This window comes from Amphiura filiformis, chromosome 16, assembly GCF_039555335.1.
Source record: "Amphiura filiformis chromosome 16, Afil_fr2py, whole genome shotgun sequence".
Classification (NCBI taxonomy): domain Eukaryota; kingdom Metazoa; phylum Echinodermata; class Ophiuroidea; order Amphilepidida; family Amphiuridae; genus Amphiura; species Amphiura filiformis.
This window is the reverse complement of record NC_092643.1, coordinates 50,682,257-50,701,331: the sequence shown is the minus strand read 5'-3', so window position 1 is coordinate 50,701,331 and position 19,075 is coordinate 50,682,257. Positions and strand designations below refer to the sequence as shown.

Here is a 19,075-nt window from a genome sequence, read left to right as displayed (position 1 = left end):
GCAGAGTATGAGTTTTTGTTCCAAATTTTCAAAGGTCATGCAATAAATGAACAAATGTATTGGGGTTAAAGAACTGTGCCCTGATAGATGAACATGTTGTGGATCCTAGTGTCATGTCACTCCTATTGTACTGCCAAATGGCATGTGTTGCAAATGGTTTTGAATGGAATTTCAAACTATTTTGGAGTGGATATTTTTTCTCTCAATTGCAACGGATTGTAAAAGATTAAAACACAATGAAAATCAATCATTTCTACTGAAAATTCAATCGAAAAGATTTGCCCCTAACTTGACTCGCTGAAAGTTTGAGAATCGCTCCTTTTGATTGATAAAAAAATTGAAAATTCAAAAATGATTTTCCCTAGAAAACTGCAAACGGCAACAGATTGGAAAATCAATCTTTTTGATTGAATATTCAATCGGAAAATTTAAGAGGACAGTTGATTTCATAGCCTATTTTATTATATTTAACAAATTCCAGTAAACCGACAACAAACTTGATGGTAACGTGTGTTTTCCTCATCCTGGTTCTTCTCCGGAAAAGCTCATTTTACTAGACTTACACACGCACCCCACCCCACCCCACCCCACCCCACCCCACACACCCAACACCTTTAGACCCTCACAAGAGTACATGCAACTACACGCACCCACTCCACATACCTCCACACCCCCTCCTATAAGCTGTATCAAAATGATTGGTACCCATCAATTTTCATCGATAATGGATGAACCTGGCACATCAAAATTCAACATAAGATCCAAATAATTAGTAAACTGATTGTAGAACAAGTCATTAACTATACATTCTAGACATTTCAAGAGTATCCAACGTTATATTTGGAAGAGGCAGGCTTTTCAAAAAACATCAAAATTGATGGGTACCAATCATTTTGATACACCCTGTAACTACGCACCCCGACATTTTCGCTCAAAATCCAGGTACGCGATGCTTTTTCCCTCCCTTATCTTTTTTTTTCTCCCAAAACCTCTGGGACCTTACACCGCGTAAATTTTAATAGGCTGCTATTATTTAATCAAGGCTTTCTTTTATTAACCATGGACTTTTGACATAACATTACGATATTTTGCTTTAGAGGCAAAAAAATCCCACAAAAAATATGAATGTAGGTTTAGCGCCGCCAATCATTGATAACGCAAAACACTTTTACTCACCATTTTAGAGGGCGTAACTCAAAGGCATAGACGTATCAGGCCTGAGACGTATCACTTCTAAACTTTTCTACCAACTGCCAAGAGAAACTGTAAACTAGTGGTAGGGAGGCTTATACACATGTAGATCGACTTGTTTCTTTTATCATAAAGCGACATTTTTTGGTTGATTAGCCTTTTTCTCAATAAGTCCCATTGCGAAATGATCTGCTTAACTCCCAAATGACCGTATTATTCCAATTTTGATAAGTAAATTCAATTTAGCAAATTCAGGAAAATAATTCATGCATGATGACAGGCCTAATATTACAATCCGATTATGTTACAACAAAATTACCACGTTGTTGTATAGGCATTATTAAAATCCCATAAAACAGCTTTAAAATTTAAAAGTTACAACATATTAAACACGATAAAAATATGTGTCATGCCATATAAGTTTCCCTCTCAATAAAAACAGTTTACGCACGACATAGGCAAAATTGGTCTCCAGAAATGTTCAGAAATTACCCTTCATCTTATTAAAATAAGAAGAGGACAATTTGAATTAAACTTCAACACTGGTAAAAATAGTAATATACTTGTTTATTTCACTACCGCGGGAGAGCTTTCGTGGAACTTCCTCGTCGTCAGACGATGTTGTTATTTGTGATTTCTCATCAATAGGCCTAAACCTGATTTTTTGGCGTAATGTTTACACATATCCCCCGGGACATATCCCAACATACACCATGTACACCTTCAGCTAAATTCGTTGTATTTTTAGGACAAACAGCGCAAGTTTGAATTAAAGTGATTTTATGACTTTGCATCATCACCAAAATAGAACACCACAATTAAGCGGCAAAGAAGTGAGTTTTCTTTTATCTTACCTCATTATTTTAGCTTTAAATGACCAGAAAATATAATTATGCCCTAAATGAAATCATGCATGGTTTAATAGGGCTACACCATTTTTGAACACATGTTTAACAAAATAGCCAATTTCAGGTATTTCTACATTTTGCTCAATTTCGCACCGTGATGTGAAACAAGTTATATGCAAGATGTTTATCTACTATTTACCTGGCCGCACAAGTTTGTTTTCAGTCGTGGACTTTAAAATTACCATAAATAAACTTTATCTGGAAAGATGCTTGCTATGTATGCACCAGGACACATGATAACATTTTTGTGTGAAATACTGTGATCTTTTTTTTTTTCTTCTTTTCTTTTTTTACGTTCTATTTTTTTAACTAAAATAACCGAAACCCGGCACCCGGGCTCGGGATTGACACGCACGTACGATTGATGTACAAAAGCATTACGTATTTTCGATAAAGGAATTTGGCGAGCACACATGATATCTTTTGAAGAGGTTGTGATATTTTTTTCAAATCACAGTTCCTATTGTATTATGTTTTCAAAAGTTGTCAGATTATGACGAAGATCTTCAAAAATATTATGACGCTTCACTCGTTTTTATCAACTGGTTTATTTTGGAATTTTAATAGCGTCCAAAAGGTACTTTTCCACACTCTGGTGTTTTCAAATAATTGTACAAAAATGATGAGTACCTCCTTAAGGCGGTAGGCCTACACCCTTGGCAATTTTGTGCCCTTTTTTGCATTTTTCTCAAAAATTATAGCGCATTGGTGACAAGTAAGATATGCATAATATAGGGGCAAGGACTATAACTACTGCACTGACAATTTAGCAACTCAAGGCAAGTAGTTATTGATTTATTGATCAAATATTGGTTTTCCCTCATTTTTGACTGTAACTCCACAACTGTTGTCTGTGTTGAAATCAAATTTCCAGTGCAGTAGTTGTAGTCCTTGCCAATATAATATACATATCTTACTTGTCCCCAATGCGCTATAATTTTTGAGAAAAATGCAAAAATAGGCACAACATTGGGCAGGGGTGTAGTACCCCCTTAGGGAGCACGTTGGCCTAGCGGAACGGGCATTGACTCATAATCGGAAGGTTGCGGGTTCGAGACCCGGCGACGCCATCGTGTTGTGCCCTTGAGTAAGGCACTTTATCTCGATTACTCCTCTCCACCCAGGTGTTTAAATGGGTACCGGCATTCTTAAATGCTGGGAAGGTAACAGACTCGCTGTAGAGAGGAGGTGTAGCGATCCCCTATAGCAACATTACATGGAGGAGTCTGGCCCAATCGCCAATGAAAGAGAGATGGGCACTCCTGATCACTGTTTATACAGGATCGTCTCCTTTACCTTTACTTTTTTTACATTTTGGGCACGTTAAAACGAAAAGGGATAATGGTGATTGCTTCAACAGTTTTCAACGTTGTAAATAATTGTATTCTCTAATGTGATGTCTGGAATGAACAGTTGATGAAAATGAAATGGTTATAAGTTTGTGAATTTATACAACATCAGTCTCCAATGGTTTTGCAGCTAATTTCTCTTCTTTAGCCTATGGGTAAGTGTCACTCATTTCATAATAATATAATCATACAGAAAATAATAAACTCTTGTATAATAAAAGTAAATGTTTTTGTGATGGTATAAGGATGCTGTATCTGAGCCAACTATATGTGAAGTATTAAAAATGTTTTGGATAATGTCGCTGATTTTTTGAACTCGTGTTATGTTCTCTATCTTTACATTGAGGTCTACCATTAACAAATCTGTCTCCAAAATTTGAGTTGTATTGCATGCTCCAGCGGTTTTGATATAAGAAGCTTCTGATACCAATCAAAATTGAGATTTTGGACCAAAATCTCAATTATGATGAAAAAAAATTAAGGATGAGGCTGTCAATCGGGTCAAGGACCTTTAAAAGAATCCCTTAATTTTAATTACCATCCTTTGTAATCAGTCAGGACACGCACGGATAGGCATCTCACATTTGACAATGGCAATAAAGAACTACACGAAAGCATTTTGATCTAACAAGATACGGACTATTGTCACTTTTTAAATCCCTATACGCCTGCCGTGTCGGTATTTTTACCATTTATAATGGGAAATGCTCATTTGCGTTACCATGGCAACGTTACCTGAGGCTATATACCTTTAATACCTGATCAAATTCGTCATGAACTTGAATCCATCATCATTAGCTTGTTTTTGAAATATTATCCATAAGTTGAAAGGCCTCCGGGTTCAAGTAGTTAACCAACTATAGTGAAACACATCGAATCAGTTCATATGAAGGTCTTTCTTTCCTAGAGTTGCACGAACTTGACAACATCTTCGTTCGAAGATATACATTTGTGACTAAGGAATTGTTATTTCGGGAATGATTTTGTCATGATGTCATGATGCGATCGACATTATCATGATTATATATCGTTTGGAACAAATAAGATATTTTGCAGCTTCGGTATTTTAAAGGTAGGATTTAATTTACATCCAATTGGTTTTTGTAGTTCTACGAGACAGAGCTGAAAAGGGAGAGCTATTTATACTAGGATCCACAACATGCTCATCTATCAGGGCACAGTTCTTTAACCCCAATACATTTGCACATTCATTGAATGACCTTTGAAGATTTGGGTACAAAAACTCATACTTTTCAACTTGTGGTCAAATTTTGCACTATGATTGTTTAATTGAGGTAATTGGACTATGCTATAGGGATGAGACCATAGTGGTCCATAGTGTTTAGAAGTAAAGGAGGAAGGAGATTCTTTGCATGACCTATTTAGGGTGGTGCAATGTTTATGTATCCCGGCCCGGGGTGGTGAAAGATTTGCCAACAAGGCAGGCCAAAAGAAGGGGAGGGCGGGGTGGGGGTGAAGCATATTTTGGGCAAGTCGAAGGGGAGGAAGGGGGAGAGCAAGCGATTTTGGCACAGATTGAGCACTTGCCAGATCATCGAGAATTCACCATTCCATTATAATCACATATAGAAATAGATTGTTTGGTGATGAGCTTAATTGTATGCGGGAGATGGGACTAAGAAGGGCTTTTGTGTGTGTTGGGGGAGGTGGCGGGGGTGACGTAGGGATCAGGGTGTGTGTGTGTGGGGGCCGTGTACCAGGAGGGGTGTGCTTACATACACTTACAATGAGAGAATCAGTACCGTACATGAGTAATTCAAGGAGCTCCTCTTTGAAAGTGGAGGACCCTATTTGAGTCCCCCTAGTTTCGGCACACCAAAAAATTGTCCCCGTACATTCCAACAAATCTTTGTCACCCCCTTTGCACATATACTCAATTTTGGAACCCTAAAACATGTTAAATGGTCTTGATACAGGGCTATGATGCGAGCAGGAAAATATGCATTATTTTAACGTGAAGGGCTCACTGTTTTTCTATTATTATTTTAATAAAGCCTTTCTCTGAGGGTAAAAGTTGCCCCTTAAATGTGTCCAAAAAAGCTCAAAAAGTTGACCCCCTCCCTCCATTAGACCTGTCAACTTCCTCCCACCCTTGATTCCCCCCTTGGCCTTGCCCTCCCCCTCACTTTTTCCCACTATGGTTCATAATTATTGCACAGCCCCTTTGAGACTTGTTCATGTTGTTGTTGGGGACTTGTTTTTTAATAAATCGACAAATGCATGCATGGTTTGGGCCTTCAGCAATTAACACAAAAGTCTAGTTTACATCCTAGGGTATGTTTGTGTCGTCTGCTCTCAATTCAACCACCCTCTATGAATGCATGCCGGGATCTGATGTCATCTGCAAGTTGTTATGTCTGATTTTCAGAAAGATCGTGCTTTATTAATTACAAGCTTCCTCCATGACTCTCCATTGGTTCTCCACTTATAAAACCCTCTAACTGCCCAAAACACATCCTGGCTAGCCGTCAAGCAAGGTTGCAATAAGGCTTGTGGGCTTTCTTTCATTCCGTTTCCTTTTGATATAACCAACCTTAATTAAGTCATCATGTTCATATAGCTTCATATTTTGCATTGGTCTATACATTTGGACAAAATGATATAAATCTGAAATTCAGGGCTATAAGCATTCGCCATATCCGAGATAGTCTCAATAATGCCGATTTTTATTACCCATTTGTGACAATCGACTAACTAAGGGCTAAGAGGGGGGCCTCCTGAGGAGAGCAAACAATTTTTGGCAGGTCGAATGGGGGAGGAGCAAGAGATTGACATTAGGCAAAAATCTGCCAAATTTTTAAGTGGGTCTAAATAAAAATTGTTGACAAACACATAACCAAACTTGGATAAAAATTTCCGGGATGATCAAACGTTGCCGAACAATTGAGAGTTTAGCCCGTTTGGGCAATTTTGGGAAAACTGGCCAATTTTGGGAATTCTGGTCCACAAGGCTATGTTGGCACAGGCTTTATTGGGGTTGGAAAATGGACTTTGTTGTGACTAGAAAGAGTTATAATCCACTATCAAAAGTCTTTATTTTGGGCAAAATTGAAGATGATGGACATGTACTCATGTAGGGCCATGATCACATGTATGTATACGTAATTTTGGCTCTTCATATCATTTTTTTCAAACATATAAATGATAAATCCAGAACAATTGAACAACATCTCGTTCGTCTCCTCCCATGATATAAACATGATAATCATGATGATTGATGAGCCTCATCCAGGGTATCATCATGATGAGCATAAAGAAAGGTCGTTAAAGTCATAATGTACGATCTTTTTTCAGAATTTACCTTTATTTTTTTCAAAACCGATTTTTTGGCATATTTGTAATACTTACACATGTTCTAACTTAAATCTACACTCTTAGAAAAAAAGGTTCCATTTAGAACCATAAAAGGTGCTAAAGCTTGTCCCGTGGGGAGCACCATGTAAGGTTCTACTTAAGAACCCTTTTGTGGAGGTTCTATAAAGAACCATGAAACAGGGTTCTATCTAGAACCCATTCAGGTTCTATTAAGCACCTTAATGGGTTCTTTCAAGAACCATTAATGGTTCTTGCAGTTTGTCCCACTGGGAGCACCCTACAGGTTCTTGATGGAACCTTTTTTTAATGGGTTCTAGAAAGAACTTTATGGTCAATTTGGTTGACTGTCCTTCCATTGGGAGAATTCCAAGTTAACTTATGGATTTTCTTCTGGGGGAAGAGTAACGATGAGATTGTGTTCTTTGTGATTGTGTAATTTTGATGGCAATCTTGGGTACATTTATTGGATATATAAATCAGCCTTCGATAAAGGCATGGCTTGAAGAATGGGGGAAATTATGGGGTAAAAGTTTAAAAAGCAGAATATATATTCTATGGTGTCAACGTGTGAACTTGCTAGATGGCCGCTTTACTGCACACTACATATCGTTACGCAGCAGGAATAATTAATTGAAATTCTCACCAGTGTATCATTGAAATAGGTATATCAAATAAATTAACTAGTAAGCTCACTTTTTATAGACAGTATTGTTCAAAAGGATAAAGTACAAAAACATTTAATTTAAAACTCATTTATCATGTGAAGGTATATTATTGCAACATAGGTGTGTGTTGACAGTCTGGAACCCGTTGTCCTTAAAATTATGGTTCTTGGAAGAACCCTATAGCCATATAGAACCCACATTTTGCTATTTAGAACCCTTTTCAAGAACATAAAGAACCTTAAAAGGTTCTTTGGAGATGTGATGTTCCAACAAGAACCATTTGTCATTTCAAGAACCCCCTCTGGAACCTTTTTTTCTAAGAGTGTATGAGCAAACTGTCAAATTCGTCCTATTTGTAGTAAAACGGGACGATTTTCTGTTGGTCCGACATAAAGTCATAATTTTTTAAGATTATGACTTTATGTCAGCCACGATCGCAAACCGTAGTCTCGCAAAACTAGTTTGTTACGCTCCCTCCACATGTGGAGGGAGCGTAACCAAACTGGCCGCGTAGGAGACTAACTCTGAGGCCGCACTCGCTATCCTAATCCAAATAGTGCGAGATGTTTCGAGCAGTGATAGAGGTGAAGTTTATGATGTTGTTTCTTTGCAAATTCCCAATGTTTTTCGCGTCCAAATATATTGGGAACTTTCATAATGATTGCATATTATCATTTTAGAAGAAAAAAAAGAAAAATTTAAAAATTTAAAAAGATCGTACATTAAGGTTGACCTGATAAGGTCATTTCTGATATGCTCTGTGGAGTGTGCTCTGTCTGTCATCTCACTTCCCTGGTCTTTCATATCCTACATACTGACACTGAACTTCCAAGATCAATGACATTCTTCAAGGTCCAATTCAAGGCGTATTGAATGACATTAGTCGGGGATACCACTTCCCTGGGGATACATACCAGTTCATAGTATGTGCATGTCTTGGTACGGAGCCCCCGGGGTTCGACTTAATAACTCCGAAGCCCCGAGATAACTCAGGGTCCGAGATAGTAACTCGGGGCCCCGAGTATATGTATAGCCATGAGGACCCCGAGTTACTAAGTCGGTCCCCCCGAGTTACTATCGCGGGACCCCGAGTTACTATCTCGGGGCCCCGAGTTAAAGAGTGCTACTAAATCGGACACCGAGATAGTTTTTTTTCTTCCACGTCACTTCGGGGGCTCCGTAATATTCGGCTTCAAAACGCGAGTAAGTTTTGTATGTGCAACATGAACATGAGCAGCACATCCCATGGAAAAACGCTGTATTTACTAGTAATATACCAACTTACCAAGACAGGTACAGTCATTTGCCTTGGGAGGTTAGATTACGATAGCCTGTAAACGTCATTTGCTATAGCGTTTAACCTCTTCAAGGGGAGGATGTCCTCCCGGGATTGGGATGTCCTATATCTATTCACTCCACACAGCGTGGTTATTGCATTTAATGGGGGAAGGAACATGGGGAGGGGGCAATCAAAACATTTGGGAATCCAAAACCTCCTTTCTGTAAGTAGGGGAAGCAGCTGATAGGGTCATGAAGAGGTTGCACTCAGTGGTGAAGTCAATTTCCTAATTTCTGGCTTTATAAACATGATAAATATTTTGTTGGGTTACATTTAGTTACGATTCCCGAAAACAAGTATTCTGTATCATGTTTATTTTGTCTCGTTCGTTTTGCATTAAATTACATTACATTACTTTATTATTTTACTTATTAGGCCTATAAAATTAATTAGTAGTTTTCGTTTTTTTTTACAGCGCTCGCAGAAAGGAGGAGGCCCTTTTTCTGATGTAGAAAAAAAGGGCCTCCTCCTTTCCTCGAGCACTGTTGGAAAAGACCTCAATTCTGAGGGATAAACCAGCTAGACTACCACAAAAAGACTTGAAAGTGATGTTTGTTCTCTTGTCTAATAAACTTATTTTAAATAACGATTTTTTTTCTAAAGTATTCTATTAAAGTCTGAAAATATTTGAAACGTCTGAAAAATATCCCAGAAAATGAAGAGGGAGGGATAAGAACCAAAAAAACAAAAAAACAAAAAATCGGCACTTTTTTTTGCAAAATATATTTTACAATAACATTTTGAAAACATTTGAAAAATGTCATCGTATATAGTGTGTTTTCATCTGAGACCATAATACCTAGGTTTTCATACAAAACATGACCTTTGACCTTTATAATGTTATTAAAACGTTTTTACCAAAAATAAAACCCAAAATTTAACCCGTTTAAAACGTTTTAAAAACGTTTTGTGTTTGCTGGGAATAAATCTGAACCACCAAATAATGTGTAAGGCTACTTTAGCCTTCTGGATATAGACATGTTTATTTTTTTTAAATACAAATCTTCAAATCGACTTTATTTCCCTTTTCTGTTTGAATATAATGCTTTTCAGCCTGGTTTGAGCAATTTATTTGTTCCAAGTCCCATCAGAACCCAAGCGTATCTCCGCACGGAGACACCGTATTACCAAACAAACAAAGGTGAAAGGTCTGTCATTCATCAGTCTTTTCATATAAATATAATAGACCTATCACTTTTCATCTGTATTATTAACTTCATGAACTTGATAACCAAATAAACGGACGGACAAGGCGTTTGGTGATTCAATGTTATTACAAACCCAAACAGCTCCAGGCTTCATTCGTGGCTTCCGATATATCCAGGTGTTTGGTTAATTTGTATGGTGAAGTCAAATTTGTGACTTTTGGCATAAATATTATTTTGGCATATAAGCATGAATTGGTATGGTGTGTCGATTGTGCCGGTTGATTGTATAACAAGCTGTTCCTATTGTTTTCTCAATTGGAAAATGGGAACGTTGTCAACAATAGATAGAAAACGGATCAAAACAGACAATTACTTCCGAAAATGGTCTCAATATTTTGTAACGACAATAAAAAGAATAGTTTGCAATATCTATGACATTAATTTTTGTTAGGAAACGCAGCAAAATAAGCAAAAATAGAACAGAGGACATGCAAAATCATGCCAAAATGTGTTTATTTCTTGACTATCGACCCATGTTTAAGCCAGTATATTCTCAAAATGAAACCAAAGGGAACCTGTACAATATAATGGGAGTCATTTGATGAAGTGAAGTGATATATTATATTGCAAAGGATTATGGGAAGGGCAAGATATCTCCTCTACTTGGATACAGACCTTATGTTTTAGAAATGTATTAAAAACCTTTTGTTAATTTTATTTTACTACAAATATTTTTCTTCATTGAAGACTTAAGTGTTAGCCTTCAAGTTGTTGACATTTAATTTAAAAAGTGATTTTTCGTCGAAGAAATCCACTTTAAATAAACACTACGTTTTCATTGACTGGATACACTCTGGAGGTCAAAACATAAATGAATGAAAAGATTCTCAAATCATGATAAAAATTCCCTTTAAAAGGGAAAGCCAGCCTCAATGTAGAAGAGGTCTTGTAATTAGTTTTGGTCAATGTGAAAGGCATTTTTAGGATCACGCTTACATCTACATGACAGTCCACCAAACCATCAACGATGAGAACATGCACACTGAAACAGCAGAAAACATTAATTCCTAATCTCATGTCAACTCTTTTAATTCATTACATGTACTCCAAATTGTTCTGGTCTGTTTGTTTTGTTGTTGTTGTTGTTGTTGTTGTCGTTGGTTTTTTTTTTGTCTTTTCAGCTTTTTACCCACGATATCTCAATTTCCAATTTTGTAATACCAGAACTTACGAACTCAATATCTTCGCTTAGGAATGTCCGATTTCACTGCTTTCGATATATACACTGCCGGTTTGAGTTAACTTACATGTACATTTTATTTTAAAATAACTTAATTAATTCGCAATGTATAGTTTAAGCCTACTATATTATAATAGATAGTGGCCAGCACATTTATAAAGGACTGGTTACTCACTACAATCTTCACTCTTAAACTGTGTTTTTCTGAATGTGCTGATCATGTTGATTGCTAGTCGGAAACTCCTGCGAAGCTATGGACATGGCATCTTACATACTCCATTCTATAACAGTCTGCCTAGTGCCTTGTGTGTTTTCTCTTCAATCATTTTGTTGAATGTAATTTTATGAATCAAATAGTTATGTGTCATTTTATTTATAATAAAGAAGTTATTAAATTAATAAAGTAAGACAATTTATTTATCTATAAGTAGGCATGTCACAGTGGCTGCACAATACTTCTGCAACACTGTGCATGCAAGCATAACAGTAAATTGAAAAGCGCGCGCATGAAAGTTGTTCAATTTTGGCAAACATCCATGCCGAAAAATTAATTTCCTCATATGTGCTATTTATCACAATTGTTTGAATTTTTGATATATGGTGTGTGAAACCTTTCTGTGACTACCATCGGGGTTTTTTAAATAAATATTGCTTCGTTTAAGAGCTACTACCTGTTTTTATGGATTTTTGAAGATCCCTCATAAATCAATAAATATAGGCCTTTTGAAAAATCAAGATCTACCACCATTTAGCTGAAATACTAATCTTTCTAAGCATGTAAATTATTTCCGTCGACAACGAATGGCACACTTGAGGAAAACGATTTGAGTTTAAAGGGAGTAATATTCCAAACCACAATAGCTCTAAGCCATTGTGTGTGTCCAAGGCCACACCATTTTTGTATACGCGCTATACTAGAGGGGCTGTTCCTTTTACCGTTTCTCTTCCCATGTTAATCCAGATAACAAAATGTTAATTTAAAGTCTCATTGCAAATAAATTTTTATTTTTACTTTTCGGATTTGGCTTTGAGCAATGGTGACACATACCATATTTACAGAAAAAATGAAAATATTATTCCAGACACCGTCAAAATGTCAAAGTTTGTATTTTTTGTATTATATTAAAGTAATTAGCTGCAGATTCTTTACTCAACATCATAACAGGTTCATACTTGACAAATTCATGATGAATGAAAAGACTTTCATTAAATATCGAAAAAACCCAAAATTACTCATGCCTAATTTACATAATAATATCATGAATACATAATTAGCTGTAATAAGCTAATTTGCATAATTGATTACTTTTTGTGTATTTTTTTATCAATTGAAAGAGCTTTGTATACATATGTTTGTGAAAAAAACCGCACTCTGATATCATGTACGGTTTTCTTTTGGCATCAATTTTGCATATTAATTAGCTGAACTTAGTCATTTTTTCAACTTTCATTTGTCTGCAGATTGGCCGGAATTGCTAAAATAGTAAATTTGATTAATTTATTATAATTATTCAATGATAGATTTTTTAATTTTGTTTTCTTTGACGAAGTTAAAAAAGATAGGCAATTAACCTGTGATACTTAAATTAACGTTGCTTTTTCAAGCAAGTGTCCAAATAAACCTTCAAAATCTCGAAATGTGCCAATTTTGTCATTATAGCAATTTGTGGCAGATTTGCATTCCATTTATGAGCATCTTAAAATTGACACTACGTCACAATGCATTGACCGATTTCAATTCGGTTTCTTGATTTTTGATGTTTTAATAAAGGTCATTCATGTAGAAACATTAAATAACGTGTTTCTGCTGCCCTTATTTTTGAGGTGATATACCTACTATAAGTGCATGTCAAATGGGGTACATTCTTCAATACTATATGCATAAATTATGCCCATATTATAGCTAGGCCCTAAAAACTTTATTTTGCATCGGATTTTTCCTGTTGAAAAGACAAAACTGATGTTAATGATAGCAACCATTTCATCAATAACATTTTGAGTCATTTTTATCCATAAAACGACACAGGATATGATAGATAACTACTTTCACATCAATATGGTCCATATGATCACAGATTGTTGAGAATCTGTGATATCATCCGGGGATATGATGAAGATTTTGATTCTATAGATCTGTTATCAACATGATATCACGCTGTGCAGTGGTCAAGGAGTAAGGACCCCCGGTCAAGGACACTGATATGACATCATAGGTGATGTCAGATTTTCTTCTGCTGACCATATGATGCTATATATATTAACTATTATTGTTACATTTAGGCCTTTAAACTTTTAAAGTCATAATTAATTAGTTCAAACATAACTTTGGTAATACTCACTCGTTTTCGTTCGTTGAAACGGCAAAACATACTTACTTTTCCTAACAAATCGAATTAAAATATTATAAAAAAAATTTAACCACAAAAAGTAAAAAAAAAAAATCATTCCAATACCACTAAAATATAATCTCTTGAGTAAACTGACCCCAAACCTGAAACAGGTACCAGCCCCGAATGGGCTGGCGAAAATCATGTATGTCCAAAAGGCCTCATATATTCTGCATAGTACATGATGCCCTAACAATAACAAGCATTAATTCACGATTTAATTTTGCTATCGTTGTCCTTTTATTTGATGAAGCAAGTTTGGAATTGCAGAAAAGATCATTTGTAAAGATGTCTTGCACAATTGGTTTGCTTACTTGTCTTGTTATTTCAAACCATGTTGTTCAAACTTCAAAGTTCGAAAAATAAATTCTCTGAATATGCCTGTTTACATCGTTCCACAAAATGTCACAAAGGTGATCAAAGCGTAAGAACAAATTCTGCTACAGAGTCTGTTCTATAATGCTGAACTTAATTTCACTACCAAAGTTTCTCTGTTTCATTTCCAGTCCAGTGCTGCAGCAGCGCAGAGGTAGACAGAAAAGTTGCGACAATTTTGTGAACGAGCAACAGCTGACCGAGCAGCTGCGAGTGTTTTCTCCTATTTTGAACTTGAACTTAAGAAAAGACACTTGCGTTTCCATGCGATACTTCCACAGGGTGGGGTGGATTGGATATTAGCAGTCTTCAGGAATTAATTTGTTCCAATTTTCCGCTTGGTCTGGAGGGTAATGTGTTTATGATCAGAGGCGGTTAAAGCTGCGGTACACCAGATTTGGCAAAGTATTCTGGCTTGGATATAGCATAGTATAGCAGGGACCAAACTAGCCACAAATGCCTCCTTAAATCTGAACTTTGAAAGGAAAGTCGTCAATGGCACAATGAAACATTCTGCTACATGTTCTGCTGCTGTAGCTGTAGGAATATGTCTTGAATACAAGAGTGAGAGAGTTATACTGGGGTAACTACCCCTGAAACTACCCTTCACCGTGTAACCATGGGTCTCCTACAACGTGTGTTTCGTCGAAGAAGATGGACTATGGTGGCATGGGTCTGTTTGGCAGTGGTTGGGTTCCAGGTTTTGCTATTCCATGCTGATAGAAGAAGAAATCGAGACCATGCTGGAAAAATTGCTGAAGAGGTTGATAGATTGCATTTGGCGGTAGAAAATGCTGCCAAAAGGTTGGTATTTATGTGTAATTGTATAAATGGGTCTGTGCTCTTGGGGCATTAACAAGTAATAGCTAGTAATGGCCTGAAACATGTGAAAGGAGATCACTCAGTCCTGGCACTCAATGTGATCAGGGATGGTGTTAACATGGTTAAAATGAACGTGGAAAAGATGCCTCCGAGGCTCTGACTTCTACATGTTCTAAGCTCAAACTCACTACTAAACTATCGTGACTATCACATATCACGAACAGAATACCTTTGTTTCTTAGTCAAAATAATTAATTTTCTGCTGAGAGGTATTCGTAAAGCAAGAAGTGAGATACTCAGAGACCGATGTTATGTAAGAGCTCAAAGGGTAGTTTGTTTTTATAGATCATTTGCCAAAATTTGGAACCCAGGAAGGGACACAGCATTAGGAATTATTCGGTCCCAAATTACCATCATATGGTTATGTGAAAGGTGAACACCTAAGGTGGTGGTTCTTCTTATCCTATTTGTAAATTTGTAAATTGGATAGTACATATCGCTGGATCATGGTGTGATACGATTATTTGATTAACACATGCTAATTATTAATTAACATAGTTTGGATAGCTTTGATTAAGCTGGTAACTATGGTAACATTATACTTCCCAGTAGTCCAAGCTAGTCCAATTGCCCATTTTGCATACTCTGGCCATATTCATAAAACTCTGATCATGTATACAATTGATAGGTTTTCACATGTTTCACTCGGAGTTTCGCTGTCAATATATTGGTCTATCCTAAAATAATAATTAAGTCAGTATAATTATGCCAATATATATGTTACATTACATAGTACTATTGTTGTGTGTCGGGTCTTCCAGATCTCGAAACAATCTTCTCTGTCTAGTTGCCCCGAATGTCCCGGTTTTTAACGGTTGTTGTTTCTCTAGTTTAAGAATAATAGGCCTAATTGCAAGACAATAGTTGTAAAGAATTCGTTAGAAAAATTTTGCTTTTGTGTTATGTCAATTTACATTAAAAACAGTAAAATCTAATAATCATAGTGATTATGTTCTTTCCGAGTTACGAATGACTCTGACACAAATTGCCGGGACAAATTGTTAGAATGTCAATTCGAAAACATTCAACTGACATGCCGGGCTGCATGGCATGTTCATTGACAGTTGTGGAAACAAATAACATATTTTTATTCATTCAATATGGAGCAACACATTAACCTATAGCACTGAATGCTGATAGAGAGGCGAGTGTTATTGCAGATATGTATGGAAGTACGAGAGAAGCATGCATGTGTAACATTACTACAGGGCAATTAATTATCTATTTATGTTCATGAGTTCATTAATTTCCTGGCGTTAATCCATTGGATTTCCATAACTTCCATTCATCAGGTTAATATATACGTATACATTGTACTTTCAAAGACATTTTACATGACATTTTCAATCAGTGGTACGGTTGTCCAAATCTAACCAAGAAGTCTCTGCTTCAAAGTTTAATAAACGTATCACTAGTGGACCCAAATAGCCTCATCCCAATGTCATAGTTCAATAACCTCAATTAAACAATCATAATAGTGCAAAATTGTATGAGTTTTTTGTACTCAAAATTTTAAAGGTCATGCAATAAATGTATTGGAGTTAAAGAACTGTGTCCTGATAGATGAGCATGTTGTATATCCTAGTGATGTTCCAAGATACTTAGTCCATTCTTTAAGGGGGAATTCACCAACAAGAATTGTCATAACTGTAACACAATTACGCAGATGTTATTTGTTATGATTATGAGGCATGTTTGTTTATGGCAAGATTGAATTATCAGTCTCGTTAGTTTCGATGTCTTTTCTGTATTGTCAATGCAAAATTATGAAACATGATCTTTATCCATGGCGTTGTCTTTTTTAAAGATAGTTCTTGTTTGTTTTCAAGCAAATGTGACGTAATCTTTAAATTTATTTTTCAATATGTAATGTTATCTACATCTTCATCTACCAAAATACTTTTGACACTGCACCGAACAAACAAGTTACATTAAAAATAAAAGTTTAAAGTTATCTCTAATGTCAGCATATTATCAGATGTCTTGTTGATGTGCAAGCCCTATGATCTGAATGATAGTAAGGCGGCATGTCAAACGGGGTCAAACGTTACTGGTATAAATTGCATCCATTTCAAAGGTTACATCAATAAGATACGTTGGCCAATTAGCCATTATTGTCGGATATCTCTAGACCAAATAGGGTCATTCAATCTATGTTGGAAAATGATTAGAGCGTAACTTAAGTTAAATCACGATACACTTTGTGGACTTTACAAGACAATTACTGGAAAAAGTCACGCCTGGTGCGACCCCATGCATATTTTTAAACCCAATTCACACGTAGTTCATTGCAGCATAGTCTATGTTTGCAGCCCGGGGTTTGCAGGCCCTTTTAATTTAGAATTACAAATATTTATAACTTTGTCCAATGTGTAGCACATACTTGTAGGATTTGACCAGGCTTATAATAAAAGCCATTTTTGATTTGAAACACTTAAATTTTAATGAAGACAGGGAGTAAAGAAAACTTGGTTAAAGCGGTATTCGAACTGGTGACCTCTTTAATTTAAGTTATGTATAGCTTAATTTAGTTTATGCATTTGACACGGGCTTCTCAGTTGATTGATCGTATGTTAGAAAACAGAGGGATAGCTGCATGAAAACCGAACACATATTTTAAAGATAGACCAGATAAAGACCATCATCGAATGATGATAAATTAACCAATTAGCTATAAATAAAGGTGATACATTCCCGAGTCCGACTTTTTCGCTATCATGATGCATGGGTCATAATAAGGTGATTAAGGTCATTGCACTATCTATGTAAACAGGCCTTTATGTTGTGTGATATTTAGGTACACGTGTAAGTTATTTTAAGGAATAGTGAGACATGAACTTGATGAAGCCAATTAAGGTCTCAAGGCGTCTTGTTGTTCTAATATCGCCCAACTCTACTAACTTCAACTGACAGGGGCTTGACAGGCCAGATATTGGTTAGCAACAAAAATGGGAACAAAGGAAAAATGGGACAAAGTACAATGGACTATTTGCTAAAGACAAGTACGGTCGACCAAGTGCAGCCTCCCCTCCGATGTAGCCACATAATTGCCCATTTAGCGTCGGATCATTGAATCTCAGTGCAACATTATTGTCTTTTGTAAATGACCCGAGGTATACCTGACATTATCCTGATGAGGTCAACGTGGTTAAGGGAAAATAACCTCCCTTAAAATGCGATACATTTCAAATTCACCACGTTCGTCCTTACACTTAAAAGACTTTGAAATATTGGGCACACAAGATCATCCTCTGCAAAAGCAGGTCAAAGTTTAAGCTGATAGTATTGAATGGAGGTAATAACTATGCCGATAGAAGTGAGGCTATTTTTCTCCTCTTCTGTAGTGAGAAAGAGCGGAATGATTGGATGGATGGATTGGATCCCGGGATGGATGGCTGGATGAATGGATTGTAATTTATGGTATAAATGTAAGATTGGGCATAGACCTCCAGGGTCTATGGATTGGGCAACCAGCAACCTTCAGAGACTCGTAAACTTTGAAAATTTGATTTGACAAACCCCTTTTCGTAAAATTCAATGTAGTCATTTAATTTCATGCATGGCACATTAGCTCACATTGCAACATTCTCTCTCATGGATGGGGTCCCGGAATGGCATGGGGTTATGATCTACTATATTAAACGAGGCGACTGTCAGTTTCAAGTAGAATACTTTAAGGTTCAATTACAATAAATAGACACACGGGTAGTCTATTATACCAATGAAATTGTACAAATGGCAGGGCTACAAATCATACATGTCATGCCATTTTAATACGTTATGATATTTGTTCTAAATTTATGCCTAATATTTCATAAAGACACACATCAATCATTAAGATGTCAAATGTCAATGACTTCAAAAGGCATCTCTCCTAAATGTCAAACGCCTTAATATAATCACTACCATGAGTGCTGATGAGCCAAAATGCCGGGCCCAAATAGTCTCATTACAATGACATAGTTCGCCTCCATTCAATAGGCCTACTCGTGGCTCAAAAGGTGATCTCTGGGTGTGAGTTTTTGTACCCCTGACATCCAAAAGACATTACAAACATAAATCTGTGTCCTGTCACCATGATTGGAAGTAAAATTACTCTTCGTTCAATTATTTAGGCCTACAAATATGTCAAACTATCAGTTATAAGGACGCAGTTCTTGAACCACCCAGTGTTTGTACACACATGACCTTTGTTTGAAATGTGTTGTGGGTACAAAAACTCATTCTCCCCAACTTTAGGTCAGCTTATAAACTA

The 19,075-nt window shown here is 36.4% G+C and overlaps 1 protein-coding gene across 1 annotated transcript in view; it reads left to right on the top strand.

Moving 5' to 3' along the window:
• Positions 1-14,451: 14,451 nt before the first annotated feature.
• Positions 14,452-19,075, top strand: part of LOC140172721 (uncharacterized) — a 28,545-nt gene continuing 23,921 nt past the window's right edge. The window contains exon 1 of the mRNA XM_072195854.1: positions 14,452-14,742. Within this exon, the coding sequence (XP_072051955.1) occupies positions 14,558-14,742 (185 nt within the window). The 5' untranslated portion in view covers positions 14,452-14,557. The remainder of the gene's footprint in view (positions 14,743-19,075) is intronic.